Source organism: Callithrix jacchus, chromosome 10 (assembly GCF_049354715.1).
Source record: "Callithrix jacchus isolate 240 chromosome 10, calJac240_pri, whole genome shotgun sequence".
NCBI lineage: Eukaryota > Metazoa > Chordata > Mammalia > Primates > Cebidae > Callithrix > Callithrix jacchus.
In genome coordinates, this window is record NC_133511.1 from 91692479 (window position 1) to 91710586 (window position 18108).

Here is an 18108-nt window from a genome sequence, read left to right on the forward strand (position 1 = left end):
CCCGCCATGGCTTCCCAGAGTGCTGGAATTATAGGCACGACCCATGACATTCAGCCTCAGCTTGGTCACTTTCTAACACATTATTTTATAACCCTCTTATGAAAATAAGGCTTTGTTTTTCCTTTAGCAACAACCAAAAGCATTTGAGTCAAGACATTAATGGGTAGCAGTAAGCCTAATTTAAGACATTAAATTATATTTTGTAATACTTAAAGCTATCATCTATCCAAAAAAGTTATTAGTTTTCTTTTTAAAGTGATTTAAAAATTATGTCTCTAGAAAAGTTCAGGTGTGAAGTACATCACTTCATGTCTCTGTTAGATGTCAGATTAGATTAAAAATTTATTTTTCATTGTACTTTAGGTTCTCAGGTACATGTGCAGATCATGCACAGTTGTTGAATAGGTACATACATAGCAAAGTGGTTTGCTGTCTCCATCCCCCCATCATCTATATCTGACATTTCCCCCCACGTTATCCCTTCCCACCCCCCCATCCCTCTCCTAGCTCCCCCAATTGGTCCCAGTGTGTGTGGTGCTCCCCTCCCTTTGCCCACGTGTTCTCATTGTTCAACACCCATCTATGAGTGAGAACATGCAGTGTTTGATTTTCTGTTCTTGTGTCAGTTTGCTGAGAATGATGGTTTCCAGGTTCATCCACATCCCTACAAAGGACATTAACTCATTGTTTTTATGGCTGCATAGTATTCCATGGTGTATATGTGCCACATTTTCTTTGTCTAGTCTATCACTGATGGGCATTTGGGTTGGTTCCAGTTCTTTGCTGTTGCAAACTGTGCTGCAATGAGCATTGGTGTGCATGTGTCTTTATAAAAGAATAATTTATAATCCTTTGGGTGTATATCCAGTAATGGGATTGCTGGGTCAAATGGAATTTCTATTTCTAGATCCTTGAGAAATCGCTACACTGTCTCCCACAATGGTGGAACTAATAGATTGAAAATTTTAAAGATTATTTTTTTGAGACTGATTCTAGCTCTGTCACCAGCCTGGAGTGCTGGAGTGCAGGGGTGCGACCTGGGCTCTCTACAACCTCCACCTTCCAGGTTCAAGTGATTCTCTGCCTCAGCCTCCCGAGTAGATGAGATCACAGGCATCCATTAAAGATGTTTCTAAATGTATTTCTGGGTTTTGTTCTTGCAGATGCTATATTGTTTGGAAATAAATCTAAGAAAACAGAGCCTAACACTTTGAGCTAGATTCCTCCCATTGCTCCATTCCCACCTATGTGTCAACACTTTTTCTGTTCTTCATGGAATTGTCTCCTTTCTGCTCTCAAATTACAGAGCTGACTCTCTCTCAATGTTTCTGTTTTAATTCATAAACCTGAAAATTCTCTTGTGATCTGAATGCTCTAATGCTAACTGAAGAGGGAGATGTTTGATATAGCCGACTTAAACATAACTGCTACCACTGCTGTATATTGCCCAAATATGTGTTTCTTTCTCTTTTAAAATAAAGAAAACAAAGTGGTTTATTATTCTCGGTGGTAAATTGGTAGTGGACAGTAAGGTTGTATTTTCTCTTGTGTTGGCAATTGATCTATGTGTACTGATTTACATATGAAAATGTTCTTGCTACCTAAGGAAAATGAGCTCTTATTATATAAATAGGTTTATTAAAACCCTACCACCTTAGGCAAGTTGGCGGTTTTTTTATGAATCTCCAAATTTAAACATCTCTAAAACAAGAAATGACAAAACATCTACAAGAGATGCCCCAGTTTATCCTGGCCCCAGATTAACTGACTCTCCCTTCAGTGCTTTGGGGGATTACAAATATTAAGCACCGTATTTAAGTCATTGACACTCAGATCATGTCTCTCTTTTACCAGCCTATGAGGAAGAAAAAATTTAATATGACCTCAGGGTAATGTACTACTAGTTACTCACACAGATTGATTTCCTCCTTGCATGTGAGATTAGTTTTACCATGAGACTTGAATATTTTACTGAGGTTAGGGGTTAGGAAAAAAGGGGGTCAATTATTCTTACAATCTTGTGTTGGCTGACAGAAAATCATCCAACAGGTGAGACACGGGAGATGCTTCTATTATAAAACTGCAGTAATTATCATTGATGAATGATAACAGACACTGATTTGAAAAGCACTCACCTTTAAACAGCCAGTAAGGTCTTAACAATTAAGAAAATGTTTTCATAATGTGAATTAGACAGCTTTTACTATGAAAAATATGATTAGCTTCCAATCCACGTAAATGTGGGTTTGCTCTGAGCCCTTGAGTATCAGGAAATTGAAGCTGAAACACTTCTAGAGATCATCCAGAATTCCTAATGTTATATATGAATCTTCTTTAGTGTACGCTAATCCATGGTTGTTCAAAATACACTCGAGTCTCTCTAGAGACAGGGAGCCACCCAAGATAGTTCATTTCATACTGGATAACTCTTAAAACTATATTGGTCCAAATAGTTATATGATATACTTTATTATTTAATTTTTTAGATTGCTAACTATGATTAAAAAATAGTAATCACTGACTGTGTTCTTTCTTCTCCTGACTGAACATCCCAAGTTGTATCAGCCATTTTGTGTGTGTGTGTCTGTGTGTGTATGCATGTGTGTGTGAATTTCTTTTTACCCTCCAATATATCCATGTTTCTTTTTTATCCCCTTTTTGTCTTGTTGATATCTATGAGGACCATTTTAAATTTTGCTTTATAATGGGATGTTTTTTAGTAGTGAGCATTTCTATCAGTATCACAGATAACGAGTGAGTGTCGCTGTTCTAACACAGACAAACACTTGTGGGCTTGTCCTATAATAATCAACAACATTCTTGCATAAGCCATAAGCACTTGTAATTATGTGGAACACAGGCAGTAGGCTGAATGAATCAAGGGTCCTCTTAATCCACCCACATTAGCTAATGTAGACATTTCAGACAGATTTATGGATGCCTTTTTATTGTCACTAGTCTACTTGAGTTTTGCAAGATAATTCATTTTGTTCTCCCTTCAAAATAAGAGATGGTCGTTTTCCCCAAAATGCTCTTCCTAAAACTCAACTTGTATAGTCTGTAAACAACTTTTTCTTCTTGATTTCAGTCATTCAGTCAGTGAGTTATTACTACAAAGGGAAAGGCAATAATTCTTTGCGTATCCATCTGTACCAAGTTTCCTTCTAAGAACTCGATGTGTATTATTTATTTTAACTCCACAACAATGCAGTGAGGGAGTAATTATTCATGCTGTTGTGTAGATCAGGGAAAGGAGGCTGAGGAAGTTGAGTAACTTGACTCAGCGTGACATAATCAATAAGTAACAAATCTGGCATTAGAAGCCAAGACCATCTGACACTACAGCCCCATTCTTTCTACTACACCCTCCTAACTGCAGGTGGTACCTGCAAAAACAAGGAGCTTAGAAACTAGTATTTTAATCCTTGAACATGTTGGAATTTAAACAGAATCAGCAGATAACATTTTTCTCTTCTCTTCCTGGATTCTCAGAAAATGTTTGAGAAATAGAATACTAGAGACTGAGACAAAGATTAAAATGTCAATTGTGAATTGATGTAAGCTGGAAAATAGGACTTAGATATGTGGCCAAAGGACCTTGCCCAAATTTCTCTCCTTATTGTCAATCTAATACCTACCCACCCAGTAACTGGCACAACCAGGGGGTGTCAGACCACCCACACAGGGGTGGACCACATACCAAGTGACAGGAGAAAGAAAACAGGCCAAAATGGAGAGGAAACAACAAATTGCTGGACCAATCTTTCCAAGATCTTTTTAAGATAACAATTCATGTGATCCAGATAAGCTAGATTTTTCTCCAACAGAAGTCCCTATACATGGAAATATGAGGGGTATGGAATAACTTTTCATGGAAAGAGTTGTGTTTTTAATATTTGCAATGCCAAGCAAGGTTATTTCAGGCCTCATAGGGCTTGCTTTTATATCATTATTCTTAGTAATTAACTTTTTACTCTGAGTAAAGTGGGACTTCATTGAATGAAACTTTTAAACAAAGGACTTGTATTAGCTAAATTTCATTTTAATATCACCTGAGTCATATCTATCCATTTCCAAACCCAAACCTACCGTTATCATTTTGGACAATGGAGACAGTAGCAAGACCAAGCCTATCTAAGAAATGTACAATAGGTGGTGGCAGTGGAGATGGTGAGAAGTCATGGATAGATTTTAGACATATTTGAAAGTGGATTGAATGTGGGTTATGAGATAGAGAAGCCAAGATTTTTGGCTCCTAGCTTTTCTCCATCAGTTGAAATGACAAAATAATGACTGAATTTGGTCTGGCAGCCAAGATCAGAAAGATCATTTGGGAATGTCAAGTTTGGACTTGATTCTTTCAGAGCAATGGAAATGTGAAGAAGACTTACATATGGTCTAAATACCTGGAGTTAGAAAGTGAGATCTGGACTGGAGATGTACATTCAGGAGGTGTCATTCTACAGATGATATATAAAATCATGACACAGGATGAAATCATCAAGCATAAGAAAGAGCAGAGTCTAAGGTTTGAGTCTCCTGGGCTTTTCCAAAGTTGAAAGATTAAGAAAGATAGGAATGACAAAGGAAGATGAAAAGGAGCAGTTAGTCAGGCTGGCGAAGAATCAAGACAGTGTGGTATTCTGAAAGCTAAGTAGGGGCAGTGTATCAAGGAGGAAAGTATGAATACTTATGTACCATGCCCCTGTTATATAAAACAAACTGAAGGTTACAAATTCATCATTGACTTTGGTGAAGGAGAGATCATTGGTAACCTTGACCATCTTAGTGAAGTGATAAGAAGAAAATAAATAAATACTGTAGAGGTTTTCGAAAAAGGAATTAGAAATAGTAAATTTTGGTTCTAACTTTATCTGCTTTTGTGGACTAGTGGAGAAAAGGTAACAAATAAGTTGAGGAAAAAAGCCACCAGGAAAACTGGAGTCAAGAGAGATTGCCTTTGTTCCCTGTTTTTTTAGGGATTAGAAGACCTATGTGTATAGTGATGATTATTGTTAACTAGAGTGAGGAGGTGGAGGCTGCATGCTTAGATGGTGCTGATAATTATCAACTAGAATGGCAGGGGGCACAGGGACTGTACTTGATTCTGTAGAGAGAGAGCATGTATAGGGAATTATTGGGCTGTTGTCCCAAAGTAGAGGTGATAGATAGAAACTATTCTGTAAGTGGAAGAGATGGCTTTTGTTGGAATACAGTTAGTTTATCTAGACTATCAGTCAGGAAGGCAGAATATATAAGCATACAGTTGCCAATAAGTGGGTGGGAGCTGTCGAAGTTTTCTTCACATTGCTTCAATCTTCTCAGTGAAATAGGAAGCAAAATTATCAGCTAAGAGTGAGATTTAGGGAGGAGGTGTTGGAAGACAGGGTTTTAAATGAGGGAATAAAATATGAAGAGTCTTCTAGGAGAGTGGGAGAATAACTGCAGCTGAGAAACATATTTTGACTGTTGGGCACCATTAAGCCCTCATGTGAGGTTATTATCAGGAATTTGAGGAAGACCGGTCTAGATGCTGGCCTGTTTTTTCCTTCATTTGTGTTTTAATTGCCCATGTATGAGTACAGGGGAAGTGAGATGCTCATGCAAGTGCACGCGCATGTGTATTATTTAAAAGATGTTTTTGAATAGCGTAAAAAAGATGTTTTTGAATAGCGTAAAAAAGATGTTTTTGAATAGCGTAAAAAAGGTATAAAACAACTAAAAAAGTTGTTTTATACCTTTTTTACGCTATTCAAAAACATCTTTTAAATAACACATGTGTGCATGTTACAGCTATATCTGAGATTATATTTTTAAAATAATAATAGAAAGACTTGATACTATGTCTCTAAGGCAATTGCTATTTTTGTTTTCCTTTTAGCTTCCTCTCCCTCTCCCATGCTCACTTGCTCGCTCTCTTGGGCGCTCGCTCTCCCGCTCTCTCTCTCTCTCTCTCCCCCCCAATTGGCTCCTATTTAATAGCACACACCAACTAAATAACCAAGTATGTAAGCACTGAAAATTATTTTAGAGATCAGTCTCATTCCCCTCATTACAGATGGGGAGACCAGATGAAAGGGATTGGCCCAGATTTGGCAGTCACATAGGAAAAAACTGCTAGGAGCTTTCCTTATAGATATGCATTTGTGCAACAGGTGTATAGAAAAATTATATGCTAATTCTTAGCAGATGCTCAGCCTAAATTATCTTACATATTCAATAACTCAGTTGAAGCAAAATAACATAACCCTGCATAATATCCCTCACATTCTTGTAAAGAGAATGTCACTACTATTGCCTGGTTACTTCTTTACTTTCTTAATTGCCCCTTTATAATGGATTTCATAAACAACAACAACCCCAGAGTGACAGATTGTTGCCACTGTCATTCATTTTCTAATTTCCATTTAGAATTTAGAAGCCAAATACCTGAATTGTTGTACTAACACTGACATTGCCTTGTAGCCTTGGTTAGGTAATTGAGCTTTCTGAGTCTCTGGTTTTTCTTTTGTTAAAAAAGAAAAATGGGAGAGATACACAGTTAAAGTAATTTTAAAATAGCAGCATAAATGAAAGTGAAGTACTTTTATTTAAACAAGAGCTGATGTATCTAGTTGGCTACACACAAAACACCTTTCTACTGTTTTAGGTTTCCTTGAGACAGCTGCACAGGACTCTAGTACTCTAGTACTCCAAGGAATACAGTTCTTAAAAGTAGCATGTCTTTAATCCATCGAGTTAATTTTAGTGTAAGGTGTCAGGAAGGGGGTCCAGTTTCTGCTTTCTACACATGGCTAGCCAGTTTTCCCAACACCATTTGTTAAACAGGAAATCCTTTCCCCATTGCTTGTTTTTGTCAGGTTTGTCAAAGATCGGATGGTTGTAGATATGTTGTGTTGCCTCCGAGGCCTCTGTTCTGTTCCATTGGTCTATATCTCTGTTTTGGTACCAGTACCATGCTGTTTTGATTACTGTAGCCTTGTAGGCAACAAAGATGAAGCTGGATGCCATTATTCTGAGTGAACCTAATGCAGAAACCGAAAACCAAGTACTGTGTATTCTCATTTATAAGTAAAAACTAAGTATCAAGTACATATGGACATAAAGATGGAAACAATAGACACTAGGAACTATTAGAAGGGAGAGGGAGGGAGGAAGATGTGGGCTGAAAAAACAGCCTGTTCATTACTATGCTCACTACCTGGGTAATGAGATCATCTATATCCCAAACCTCAGTATCATGCAATATACCCATGTAATACAAATGTACCACTTGAATCTAAAATAAAAGTTGAAATTATTTTTGTAAATTTCTTGTGATCAAGCCCTCGTTAATATCAAATAATATTCATTTTGGCTTTTATAATATGTTGATTGAATAGTATCATATTCTTGTTTTGATTCATTTTCTTATTACTAGTAAGGATAATATTTTTTATATGTATATAATTAATATTTTCATATTTACAATTATCTTTTGAAATAGATTAAGCTTATTTTTAGGTTTTTTAAGTGACTTCAACTTGTCACTCTTTAAATGGTATGTTAAGCACGTACAGCAATGGCAAATGCAGATTGTCCTCTACATAATGCTTTAGGATTGAGGATTTATATGTAATATAATTAGGCCCTCATGAAGAGTACTAATTGCCTTTTTTTTACCCATTAAATTCATGTTAAAGTATTTATTATTTAAAGGTTATTTTCTCAAATTGCAAAGACTTATTTAACATTTAAAAAAATTACCTCCCAAAGCCACTCTACACAGGTAACCACAGTTACAGTTTATGTAACTTATCCTTATTCTTTCTCATTTATCTAATATAGATAAATAAATACAATAGGGGAGATTGCAAATGAGTCATAGTATAGCCATTTAAAACTCTTTTTTTAACTTAAGAATATATAATAATATCTCACCATATCAGTACAAAAAGAACCACCTCAGTTTTTAAAAAGCTCCGTAATATTATAAAATTGTGTTATATAAGTTTTCTTAGAATTTGTGCTCAATTTTTCAATGTTACACATAGTATGGCAACAATCATTAGTTAATCCATCTTTTTGGCTTTGTGGATGTATACTGATAAGAGAGATTCCCAGAAGTGAGATTACTGAGTTAGAGTAAATAAGTATTTTAAGTGTTTAAATTTCTACCAACCAAGAATTGCTCTCCAAACAAGACTGGTCAGTTTTAAAGCCCTATCAACAGTGTATGACAATATTCCTCCACATATTGTCAATCCTGCTATTAGCAGTGTTTAAAAAATATTGGCAATCTGATGGGTAAGTAAATCACATTTTATTTTCATCTTCACTTTCTAATTGTTATTAAGATTTCACAATCTTTTACTAGGACAATATCTTTAGGTAAAAATTATGTCAATCTAATTGTCTCAAGACAATTTAAATACAACAATTAAATTCTTGTATTTAATTGTTAAGATTGGATTTTAAAAAACACAACTTTTAATTAAATCACTGGATTATAGTCAGATAACATACTGAGACCTATAGTCAGATATTATGATGAGACCTAGAATTGCTGGGGTTAGAGTGCGGCACTGTTGGAACTAACCAAACAAGAACAAATATTATGTTTGTGTGGTCATTTCATAAGTGCTACAAAAAACCTCTATTTTCTATATGCGACATTCAAATTTCTAACTAATGAGGGCGCACACACAACACACACATAAACCTGTGTACATACTAATGTCTTTGAGCCAAATCACCAGTTAATCTTCTCTCCCTGTCTTGTAAAAGTGCTCCTGCTTACGAGCAGAACTTTTACCTTCTAATGTTTCATAAAGTTTTGTATTTATTTTTTCACAGACTATATTTATATTTGTCTTTTTATTACTATTGTTAGTATTATTATTATTTTGAGACAAAGTCTTACCCAGTCGCCCAGGCTGAAGTGCAGTGGCATGGTGACAGCCCTCTGAAGCCTTAATCTCCTGGGCTTGTACCGTCTTCCCACCTCAGCCACCCAACTAGCTGCTACAAGCACCTGCCACACCAGGCCTGGCTAATTTTTCTAATTTAGTTTTTGTAGAGATAGGATCTCACTCTGCTGCCCAGGCTGGTCTCAAACACCTGGGCTCAAGCAATCCTCCTGACTCGGCCTTACAAAGTGTCTGGATTATGGGCATGAGTCACCACACCGGGCCTATATTTGTCTTTAAACAAATTTACTTTTTAAAGAAAATCGATTTCACTTAAATCAAATGTTTTCATGTAATACTTTCCATATCCACATTACGTATCCCATACTTTTGTTATCTGCATTATGACTTTGTGAAAAGTCAGGTTGCAGAAGATTTGATAATACACGTTTCATCATCCCAATTAAAGGACTTGAAAACGGTTTTTTTTTTTTTGAAACAGAGTCTCACTCTGTCACCAGACTGGAGTGCAGTGGTGTGATCTCAGTTCTCTGCAATCTCCACCTCTCGGGTTCAAGTGATTCTCTTGTCTCAGCTTCCTGTGCAGCTGGGACTACAGGCGCATGCCACCATGCCCAGCTAAGTTTTGTATCTTTAGTAGAGATGGAGTTTCACCACTTTGGCCAAGATGGTCTTGATCTTGACCTCGAGATCTGCCCTCCTCGGCGTCCTAAAGTGCTGAGATTAGAGGTGTGAGCCACAGCACCTGGCTGAAAACTGCTTTTTTTTTTTTTTTTTTTTTCTTAAAGAGAAGGGTCCTTAGATTGTCCAGTTCAATATTCTTATTTTACAGAGATAGAAATAAAGAAAAAGTGAACTCGGCTAGGGGTGGTGGCTCACACCTGTAATCCCAGCAGTTTGGGAGACTAAGGAGGACAAATCATGAGGTCAAGAGTTTGAGACCAGTTTGGCCAACATAGTGAAACCCCATCTCTACTAAAAATACAAAAAATTAGCCGGGCATGGTGGTGTCTGCCTGTAGTCCCAGCTACTCAGGAGGCTGAAGCAAAAGAATCGCTTGAACCTGGGTGGCAGAAGTTGCAGTGAGCCAAGATCGCGCCACTGCATTCTAGCCTGGTGACAGAACAAGACTCCGTCTCAAAAAGAAAGAAAGAAAGAAAAAGTGAACTCTGTTCACAGTTATCCAATTAGATGGTTATGAGGGTTATGAATCACTTTTATTCTGAACTGATTCATTAGCTCTCTACAAGGCAAACAGTAAAAGAAAAAAAAAATCCCAAAACACCCTAATATCCTATGTAAAATACTTTGGTCCTAATCAAGACAATTTATTGTAAATTAAGTTGTCTTTTGGCATTGATAATATATGATTCAATCTGATTTAGATGTCATTATTCATTGAGCCAGTGTATGATTTCAGGCAATGTTGAAAAGTCTCACCTTTTCATTCGTACAACTTCTGACACTGGCTGGCCTTCCTTCCCAAAACTCATTCAAGATGACCTGTACTCCTTTGATGATATGGGTACCCAGATCTGTTAACTTATTTAAGGAACTTTAATCAGAGTAGCCTAGGGTTTTTCCACTGAGACATAATAGATACCTAATGTTTGTCTTACTCATAAATCCTGATAAAAGAGGGTTTTCACAGGAGTAGCAAATTTGATAATTGACATTCAACAAGTAGCCCTGAGAGACTTTTTCTTAGAAACCAATACTTTAATGAAATATTTAATTCACTTTTATGTTTCTAAGGATGAACTAGTCTTCTGTAACCACTTTCAGTGTTCTTTATTAAATTATCTTTATTTTTCATACAAGATTTGAATTATTTGGCCTGCTATAAATCCTGATATAGAAACTAGCATTTTGAAATTGATTTAGATGTATCTAGTAAACAAACTCCTCAACTGCATTTAGCATGTAGGGCTCTCTTATTATGGAGTTGGAAATCTATTTTGTTTCAAATATTCCATTTATAGGCCTTCATTTGTTCATTGGTTTCTTTTTTTTCTTCTGGCAACCAGCTGTAGGTGCAGGCTAAGAATCTGACTTGCTCCCGGCACTTTATTCTTCCTATTCTTATCTTTCAAGAACTTAATCCTTATATGGATTCAGCCTTCAACTTTGCATAATATCCTAGTCTGTATCTCCTAACCTTACCTCTCTCCAAGGCTCATGAATGCATGGATTGAATTGTCCCAAACTCAAGGCCAGGTGTGGTGGCTCACACCTATAATCTTAGCACTTTGGGAGGCTGACTAGTCTGGGCAATATAGGGAGACCTCATCTCTACAAAAAATAAGAAATTAGCCAGGTTCATTGGTGTGTGCCTATGGACCCAGCTACCTGGGAGGCTGAGGTGGGAGGATCACTGGAGCCTTGATGGTTGAGGCTGCAGTGAGCCCTGATTGGGCCACCACAATACAGCCTGAATGCCAGGTTGAGACCCTTATCTAAATAAAACATTTTCTAAAAACAGAATTGCCCCCAAAATCTATGTCTGAAATGGACCTATCACAGCTCATAACAGCATGACCTTCCTCTCTGCATTCCTAACTTTGTCAATGGAAAACATGTGTCAGGTCTTCTAAGTATGAAACATTATCATGAAATATGATCTCCTTCTATCTCTGTCTTTCTTCTCTCTAGCCAATTGTGTAATTTTGAGGTTTCTTTTATATGTGTAATATATGAGGTAATGTTACTCATATATTCTATTTACACTGCCACATGCTTTATTGAAGCCTCAGTCTACTTTTTAAAATTCCTGGATAATCTATGGGGCCTTAAACGATGACTTTTTTTACAAACTTCTAGACGTAAATATCAGATTAACTTTTTCAAAATGTACCTTTAATAAATAGGGTCTCTTTTTTAATGTCCTCCAGATGTAGTTATTAATTTAATGAAGGGCCTGGTGCCATGGCTTACACCTGTAATCCCAGCACTTTGGGAAGTTGAGGCAGGTGGATCACCTGAGGTCAGATGCTTGAGACCAGCCTGGCCAACATGGTAAAACCCCATCTCTGTGAAAACTACAAAAATTAGCCAGGCATGGTGGCATATACCTGCAGTCTCAGTTACACAGGAGGCTGAGGCAGGAGAGGTGCTTGAATCCAGGAGGCAGAGGTTGCAGTGAGCCGAGACTGCATCATTGCACTTCAGCCTAGGTGACAAGAGTGAAACTCTATCTCACAAAATAATAATGATAATAATTTAATGAAAAAGGCAACATGATTTAGTTTTGTTCACCATCACATAATTGAATTGTACTGCGTTTTCAGCTTTCTTATTATTATGCCTTTCCTGCATTTGTTTGTCTAGGTTTCTGTAAACAGGCTTCTCTAACTCCATTTTTCTCTCCTTTCTCTCACAAAGTCTTTGCCTATTCTGATTTTACACTTTCACTCATTATTTCTCACACCTGAAGTTGCCTTGTAATTTCTTTGGTCTACCCAAATCCTTCTACTTTTGGAGTTCAGCTTGCTTTCCATCTTTACCTGAAGATATTTAGTTCAAAATTATTATGGCTTTTCTGAACATCTGGTCTTGGTTTCCTCAAAATCATTTCATCTGTTTTATCATGTTGATAGCACAATTGGCAACTCTAAATATCTTTCTGCAAAGACACAAAAGTGTTAAGTAAGAAAAAACAATGAAGAGACCTGGATTCAAGTTTCCTCTCTGTGACTTCCAAGCTGCACATCTAATAAGCCCCATAACTGGGTCTCAGTTTCCTTATCTGTGAAATAAGGATTGGATTAGATAGTCCTCAAGGTTCATTTCAGTTTACATTCCATAAGCTGATATTTAAAGGCATTTCACACAACTTAGTATAAAATGCACTCCACTAATTTAAAAGCAGTCTACTATTATCAATGAAGTGGACTATACATCATTATTCATTTATCTGGCAAACAGGTCCATACTCTTATAAAAGTATTTAAACAGATATTTTACAGAATAATTTTTTCTATTATTACATACAACTAATTTTATTCAATTGACATGCTACTTAAAAGATGAAGTTAACTATATCACATATCAATTGAATAAGCTTAGGCAACTTTTATTAAAATGAAAACAAACCCCTGCTAAATACAAGGCAGTTAAACATTTGGGAACAGGGAAAAGGATACAGAAATGGATTCAAAGATATGGTGTCTACCATTAAGGAACTGATTGTCTAATGATGGAGGCATACAAATAAAGGAATTACTATATTTATGGGCAGTGCTGATTGCTACCACTTGCTAAATGCTTACTGTGAGCCAGGATCTATGCCATGGATTTAACACGCACAAAAGCTAAATAACCTAAGCAAATTTTAATTTTTATAACATTCCAAGGTAATTCTTATTATTCCTATTTTGCAGGAAGAAAAACTGAGGTCAGTGTTTACAATCTCCCAAGTTTTTATAGTTAGAGTGACGGGAATGTAGTCTCCACTATGTCTTATTAGGTATCATTTCAGGCTTGCATATATTTCTGTAGAGAGGCTTTTTTAAGAGGATCGATTGTTCCTAAGTGGAGGTGTCACAAGTTGTCTTTCTAAGAGCTGAGTCATGAGAGTAGATTTTCCATTGACTTGTTAGGTAAAGTGGGCATTCTAGACACAGACAACAGGCTGAGCAGAGGTTAGATAGGACAAGTTATGCTCCAGAATTCTGACGATTTAGCATGCCTACAAAAAAGATCAGAGTGAGCCAAGGAAAAGGTATAGCTTTCGAATTTGGGTGAGCAGAATATTAGAAGAGTGTGTTACTCACCCTAGGAAAATGTAATTGGAAAATCTGTCCATTCTGAGCTGTTTCAAAGATGACAGCTAAATCAGCTTGCATAATAGTGAAAAGAACATACCCACCTGCTTAGTTTCTAATGCAATTTACTGAAAATTGTATCTTCCTACACACTTCTTCAGAACTGATTTGACCTATACCAGATAGTAGTTCTACTGCAGCTATGGTCAACATGAAAAGCTCTTCTTTTCCATGATAATTTTCTACTCTCTTTTTGGTCTACTGAGTTTCTGAGCAATTTTTATTTTGCTCTTTTGTTCTCTCTCACAGGCCTGCAAAAGTTGTGCCTGTCTCATCGTGGGCTTGAGAAAAGTGTGTGGGCTGCCAAAGGCAAATATAATGAAGGTGAGTCTTGAGGATGGTGTTTCAAGAGCTCCCACCAACTCTGTTCTTCAGTATAATGTGGTAGCAACTCCAGAGCCTTTATGGGGTGTGAAAATTTAACACAATTTTAGTCTCATGTTATTAATTACAATATGTGACATTTAACTCATCATGCACTTTGCAAAGCATATTCACATACGTAATTTATTTTTATCCTAAGATTCTAATAAAAATACATTTACTTATAAATATCTCATACAAGTGCTCACATACAAAAACATTTGCACCATTTCAGAAAGTATTTACATTCCAAAATAACTTTGCAATCTCAGTAAGCATTAATAAATTAATCAGCAAAAGACCCTACATAAATCATTTGATATATACATACTTATACTCTTAAAGAAGGTATTTAATGTAGATTTTATATGATAATCTTTATATGTATGCATACATAGCTACACATATAAATTAGCAAGCACCCCTAAAATCCATGATAAGTTAGCAATAAACCAAGGTTTAATAGATGAAATCCAATAAATACAAAATGTACTTAGCAGTCAACTTCTTTTTGAGGACTAATTATTGAGGAAGAGCAATTCCATTGGTTAACCAATTGATTGTTTATTGGTTGGCTAAGTTAATTAATTACATTATCAGGGTTAGACAGAGAATAGATCACTTAGAAGATAGATATTCACACAACAACACATAAAACAGAGTTAAACATCAGCCACACTTGCTGGAGAATTTTTCATAAAAGAATTTACTTTAGTCAAAGAGTTCCTTCTGCCTGAACACCAAATTGAGATAAATACATTGGACTAGCATAGCCTAATGGTATTGACTTTTTAAATCAGATGACTGACTTGCCTTGATTCTGGAGTCAGCAGAAATGTTTGTTTTAACTTGTTTTCTAGCCTGTGAGCATGTGTGCATAGTGTGAATATGTGTGTTTTGTAAATCTACGTGCTACATAGATACTATAACTGCCAGTCCCCACAGAAGTTCTATTTTTCATAAGAATTATTTTATTAGTATTATATTGGTATTATAGTATATTCTGTGGACTTGGTTACCATGACTTCACCTTAGGAAAACTTTCTGCTTCCTTCTGCCAAAGTCAGATTTCTGAGATGGTAACTGAAGATCAATCTCTCACTATACACAGGGTAAAAGCCACCATGGGATGCCTCTAAGCAACTAATAAGCTAGATTTTCTCTGGCACAAACTTTGCTATTATCTTTTCTTTTATTTTCTTTCTTTCTTTTTCTTTTTTTTTTTACTATTTTATCCCTCATTGCTTTGCCTCTAAATGGATTTCTTTTATTAAATAATATGTGGAGGTAATTATCAGAAAAAGTTTCTTTATACCCAAAGAAAGGTAGGTTATGGAATTGAAATTAGAAAGGAGAAATGGGAAATCAATGATATCCCAAAGCAGATTCTGGGATAACATTAAGGATAATAAGAATATTCAAAGAAATTGGTATTTATGAAATTATTCTTATGTGTCAGGTACTGTGTTTGGTTGATTGACTAAGTCTATTGTGTGGATTCATTGACTTTTCCAAACAACTCTGAGGCCAGTACTACTACTAAGATTAGATGAATGAGGACTAGACATGTGAAATAACTAGTAACTAGTGTTCTAGCTACTTCTGCCCTCATGAAGGCCTGAACAGGACTTGAACCCACATCTGCCTCCTGAAGAAACAGAGCTCTTCATCATTCACAAATATTGGCATAAGCCTTGAAACTGGTGAAATACAAAATTCCCACTGACTAAGAAATTTAGAATTAGAATTGTTTGAAAGGAGTATTTTTAGGTTGTCTGCAGACTTGTCCAAGAGAATGTATACTAACATGATAGGTCACCCAGCTTCTGTGTGTAGGTGAAGAAATTATTAAAGAGGAGAAGGATAAGTTAATAAGCAGCTCTAAGATAATTTTTTCAAAAACAATTCAGTCTTACACAGATCATTAGTTTTATTGAAAGACCAAGACTTCTGTGTACAGCAGAGCACAAATTATCTCCTGTACTCAAATGTGTCTTTCTGTCTTAATTTAAACCAGATTTTTAACTGTGGGGAGATTCATGTGAATTTTCTAGGGAATTGGTTCATATTTCTCTCCTAATTGATTAAAAGCCTTCTCTTCTTTTAGCACAGATATTATTTTCTTGAAAATGGTAAATAATTAAATATCAAATAAATATACTTTCTATCATTTGCTTTGGAAATTCTGTTTAAATTAATTCCAAATTCTTCAGAGAAAGTATACTTTAATCTTCGTTGTTTCAAATCAGTTGGTGTTCCTATTACTGTTTTGTTCTTATATGACAATCTAGAAAGTTCCAATTTTCACACAGGCATTTTATTCCTTGGATAAAGGTGAGTACCTAGCATATTGGTACAAAACATGTTCAGTTAAGTGTCTTCTTTTATTAGGACGTGTCTATTCATTCATTCATTTATTGCACCATTGTTGTGAATCTTTTTTGTAACAGACACTGAGCTAGGTGTGAGAGTACATGAAGAGATTCTGAAAAGAACACTGGATTCAAAATTAGAAGAATCAATACTGAATTAGGTTCAGCAAGTAATGTGATTTCTTTGGGTCTCGTAATTTTTATTAGAAAAACACAGGTGATAATACACGGTTCACAAACTTAGTTATGTGTTAGTACTGGAAGAATGATTAAATTACAAAACAATTGGTTAAATGCTATATTAATGTATGCTTTTTATGATTACATTATAACAGAAGTTTTAGTATTTAAATGAAATTAAATATTATAATAAATTTTTCCTAATATAATAAAAAGAGAGTACATAAAAAGGAAAGAGATGGAGGCAGAGAGAAAGTGAGCATGGCTGCCAGGGATTTTTCTTAACATGAAAATTTCAGTAGAAGAAAAATGTATAAGCACTTATAATAAAAGGCAATATATGCTTGTTCCTAGAAAGAAATACAATGTTGTAGGCCCACAATGGAGAGAGAGTTTAATTTCAACGTGGCAAATTCAGTAAGGCCTTATCAAGGGAGTAGCCTTTGCACAAGGCCTTGAAATGGAAATCACTTGCTAGCATGTCACATGTTCCCTCTTCTAAGACAGCTGAGAAAAGGCATTATTGAGCTATTACTGCACAGCAGTCATCTTCTTGGACTTTCAAGTCAGATTATCTGTGTTGAAATCTTGCTTATGCATTTTCCAGCTGCATGATTTTATGTATGTTACTTGATTCCTCTGTTTCCCCATTTCCTCATTTATAAATTTGTGGTAACATTATTGATCTTATAAAGATAGTATTAGGATTGAGATAAATGCTTAGTATACCAAAAACCTCATTAAATATTAGTTGCTGTTATTCTACTTATTACTGCTTTTTCATTGTAAATGGGCAGTAAGCAAAATTCCTGTGGCTAAAAATGAATTGGCAAGGATGCTGTGGAGAAATGTGAGGCGGTACTTTAGTATTATCAGTGAAAAAGGCAAGTTAGCCTTCCTTCTTTTTCTTTCTTTATCTTCTTCTGTATATTAGTTTCTTCAGTTTCCAGAACTCAGTCTTTCTGGAGCATCTTGCTGTCATCCCACTCTGGTGGGCAAACATGTTGGTTCTTCCTCTCTTTGAGATTCCAGGGTCTCAGAGCTCAGGAAACATAATAAATATGTGAAATAAATTATAACTAATCCAACTCATATTAGTAATGATTTAATGGGTTTTCTCTTCTATTTTCAACAAGAGGTGTTCTGTAAATGTGAGTCAAAGAAGCAAGATATAAGGACTTTATCTGGGTAATCTAATCAATCTCCCAAACTGAAAATCATGCTCCATTAACATAGACGCTTCTCCATCATCATCAAGCCATTCAACAATGTATAGTTATGTGTAGTTTATAAGTTACATTCTGTTATTGCTGTGTTTAATCTCGATATTTTTTGAGTAAATATTATTGTTTTAATTTTACATGTAATATTTGTTTCTTTCCATAAATCCTAGGTAGGTCTCTATTATGTAGATGATCACATCTCTAAGGTATATTGCTGAATCGAAATGAGGGAACTGAG

At 35.7% G+C, this 18108-nt stretch overlaps 1 protein-coding gene across 2 annotated transcripts in view; it reads left to right on the top strand.

Annotated features, from left to right (window-relative positions):
* The window catches only part of ANO3 (anoctamin 3), a 436084-nt gene that overhangs the window by 103627 nt on the left and 314349 nt on the right, over positions 1-18108 (top strand). The window contains exon 2 of one of the 2 annotated variants that reach the window (XM_054242186.2): positions 13982-14056. The exons of the other annotated variant lie outside the window; for it this stretch is intronic. Coding sequence (XP_054098161.1) covers positions 13982-14056 — 75 coding nt within the window. The remainder of the gene's footprint in view (positions 1-13981; positions 14057-18108) is intronic. 2 annotated transcript variants of the gene reach the window in all.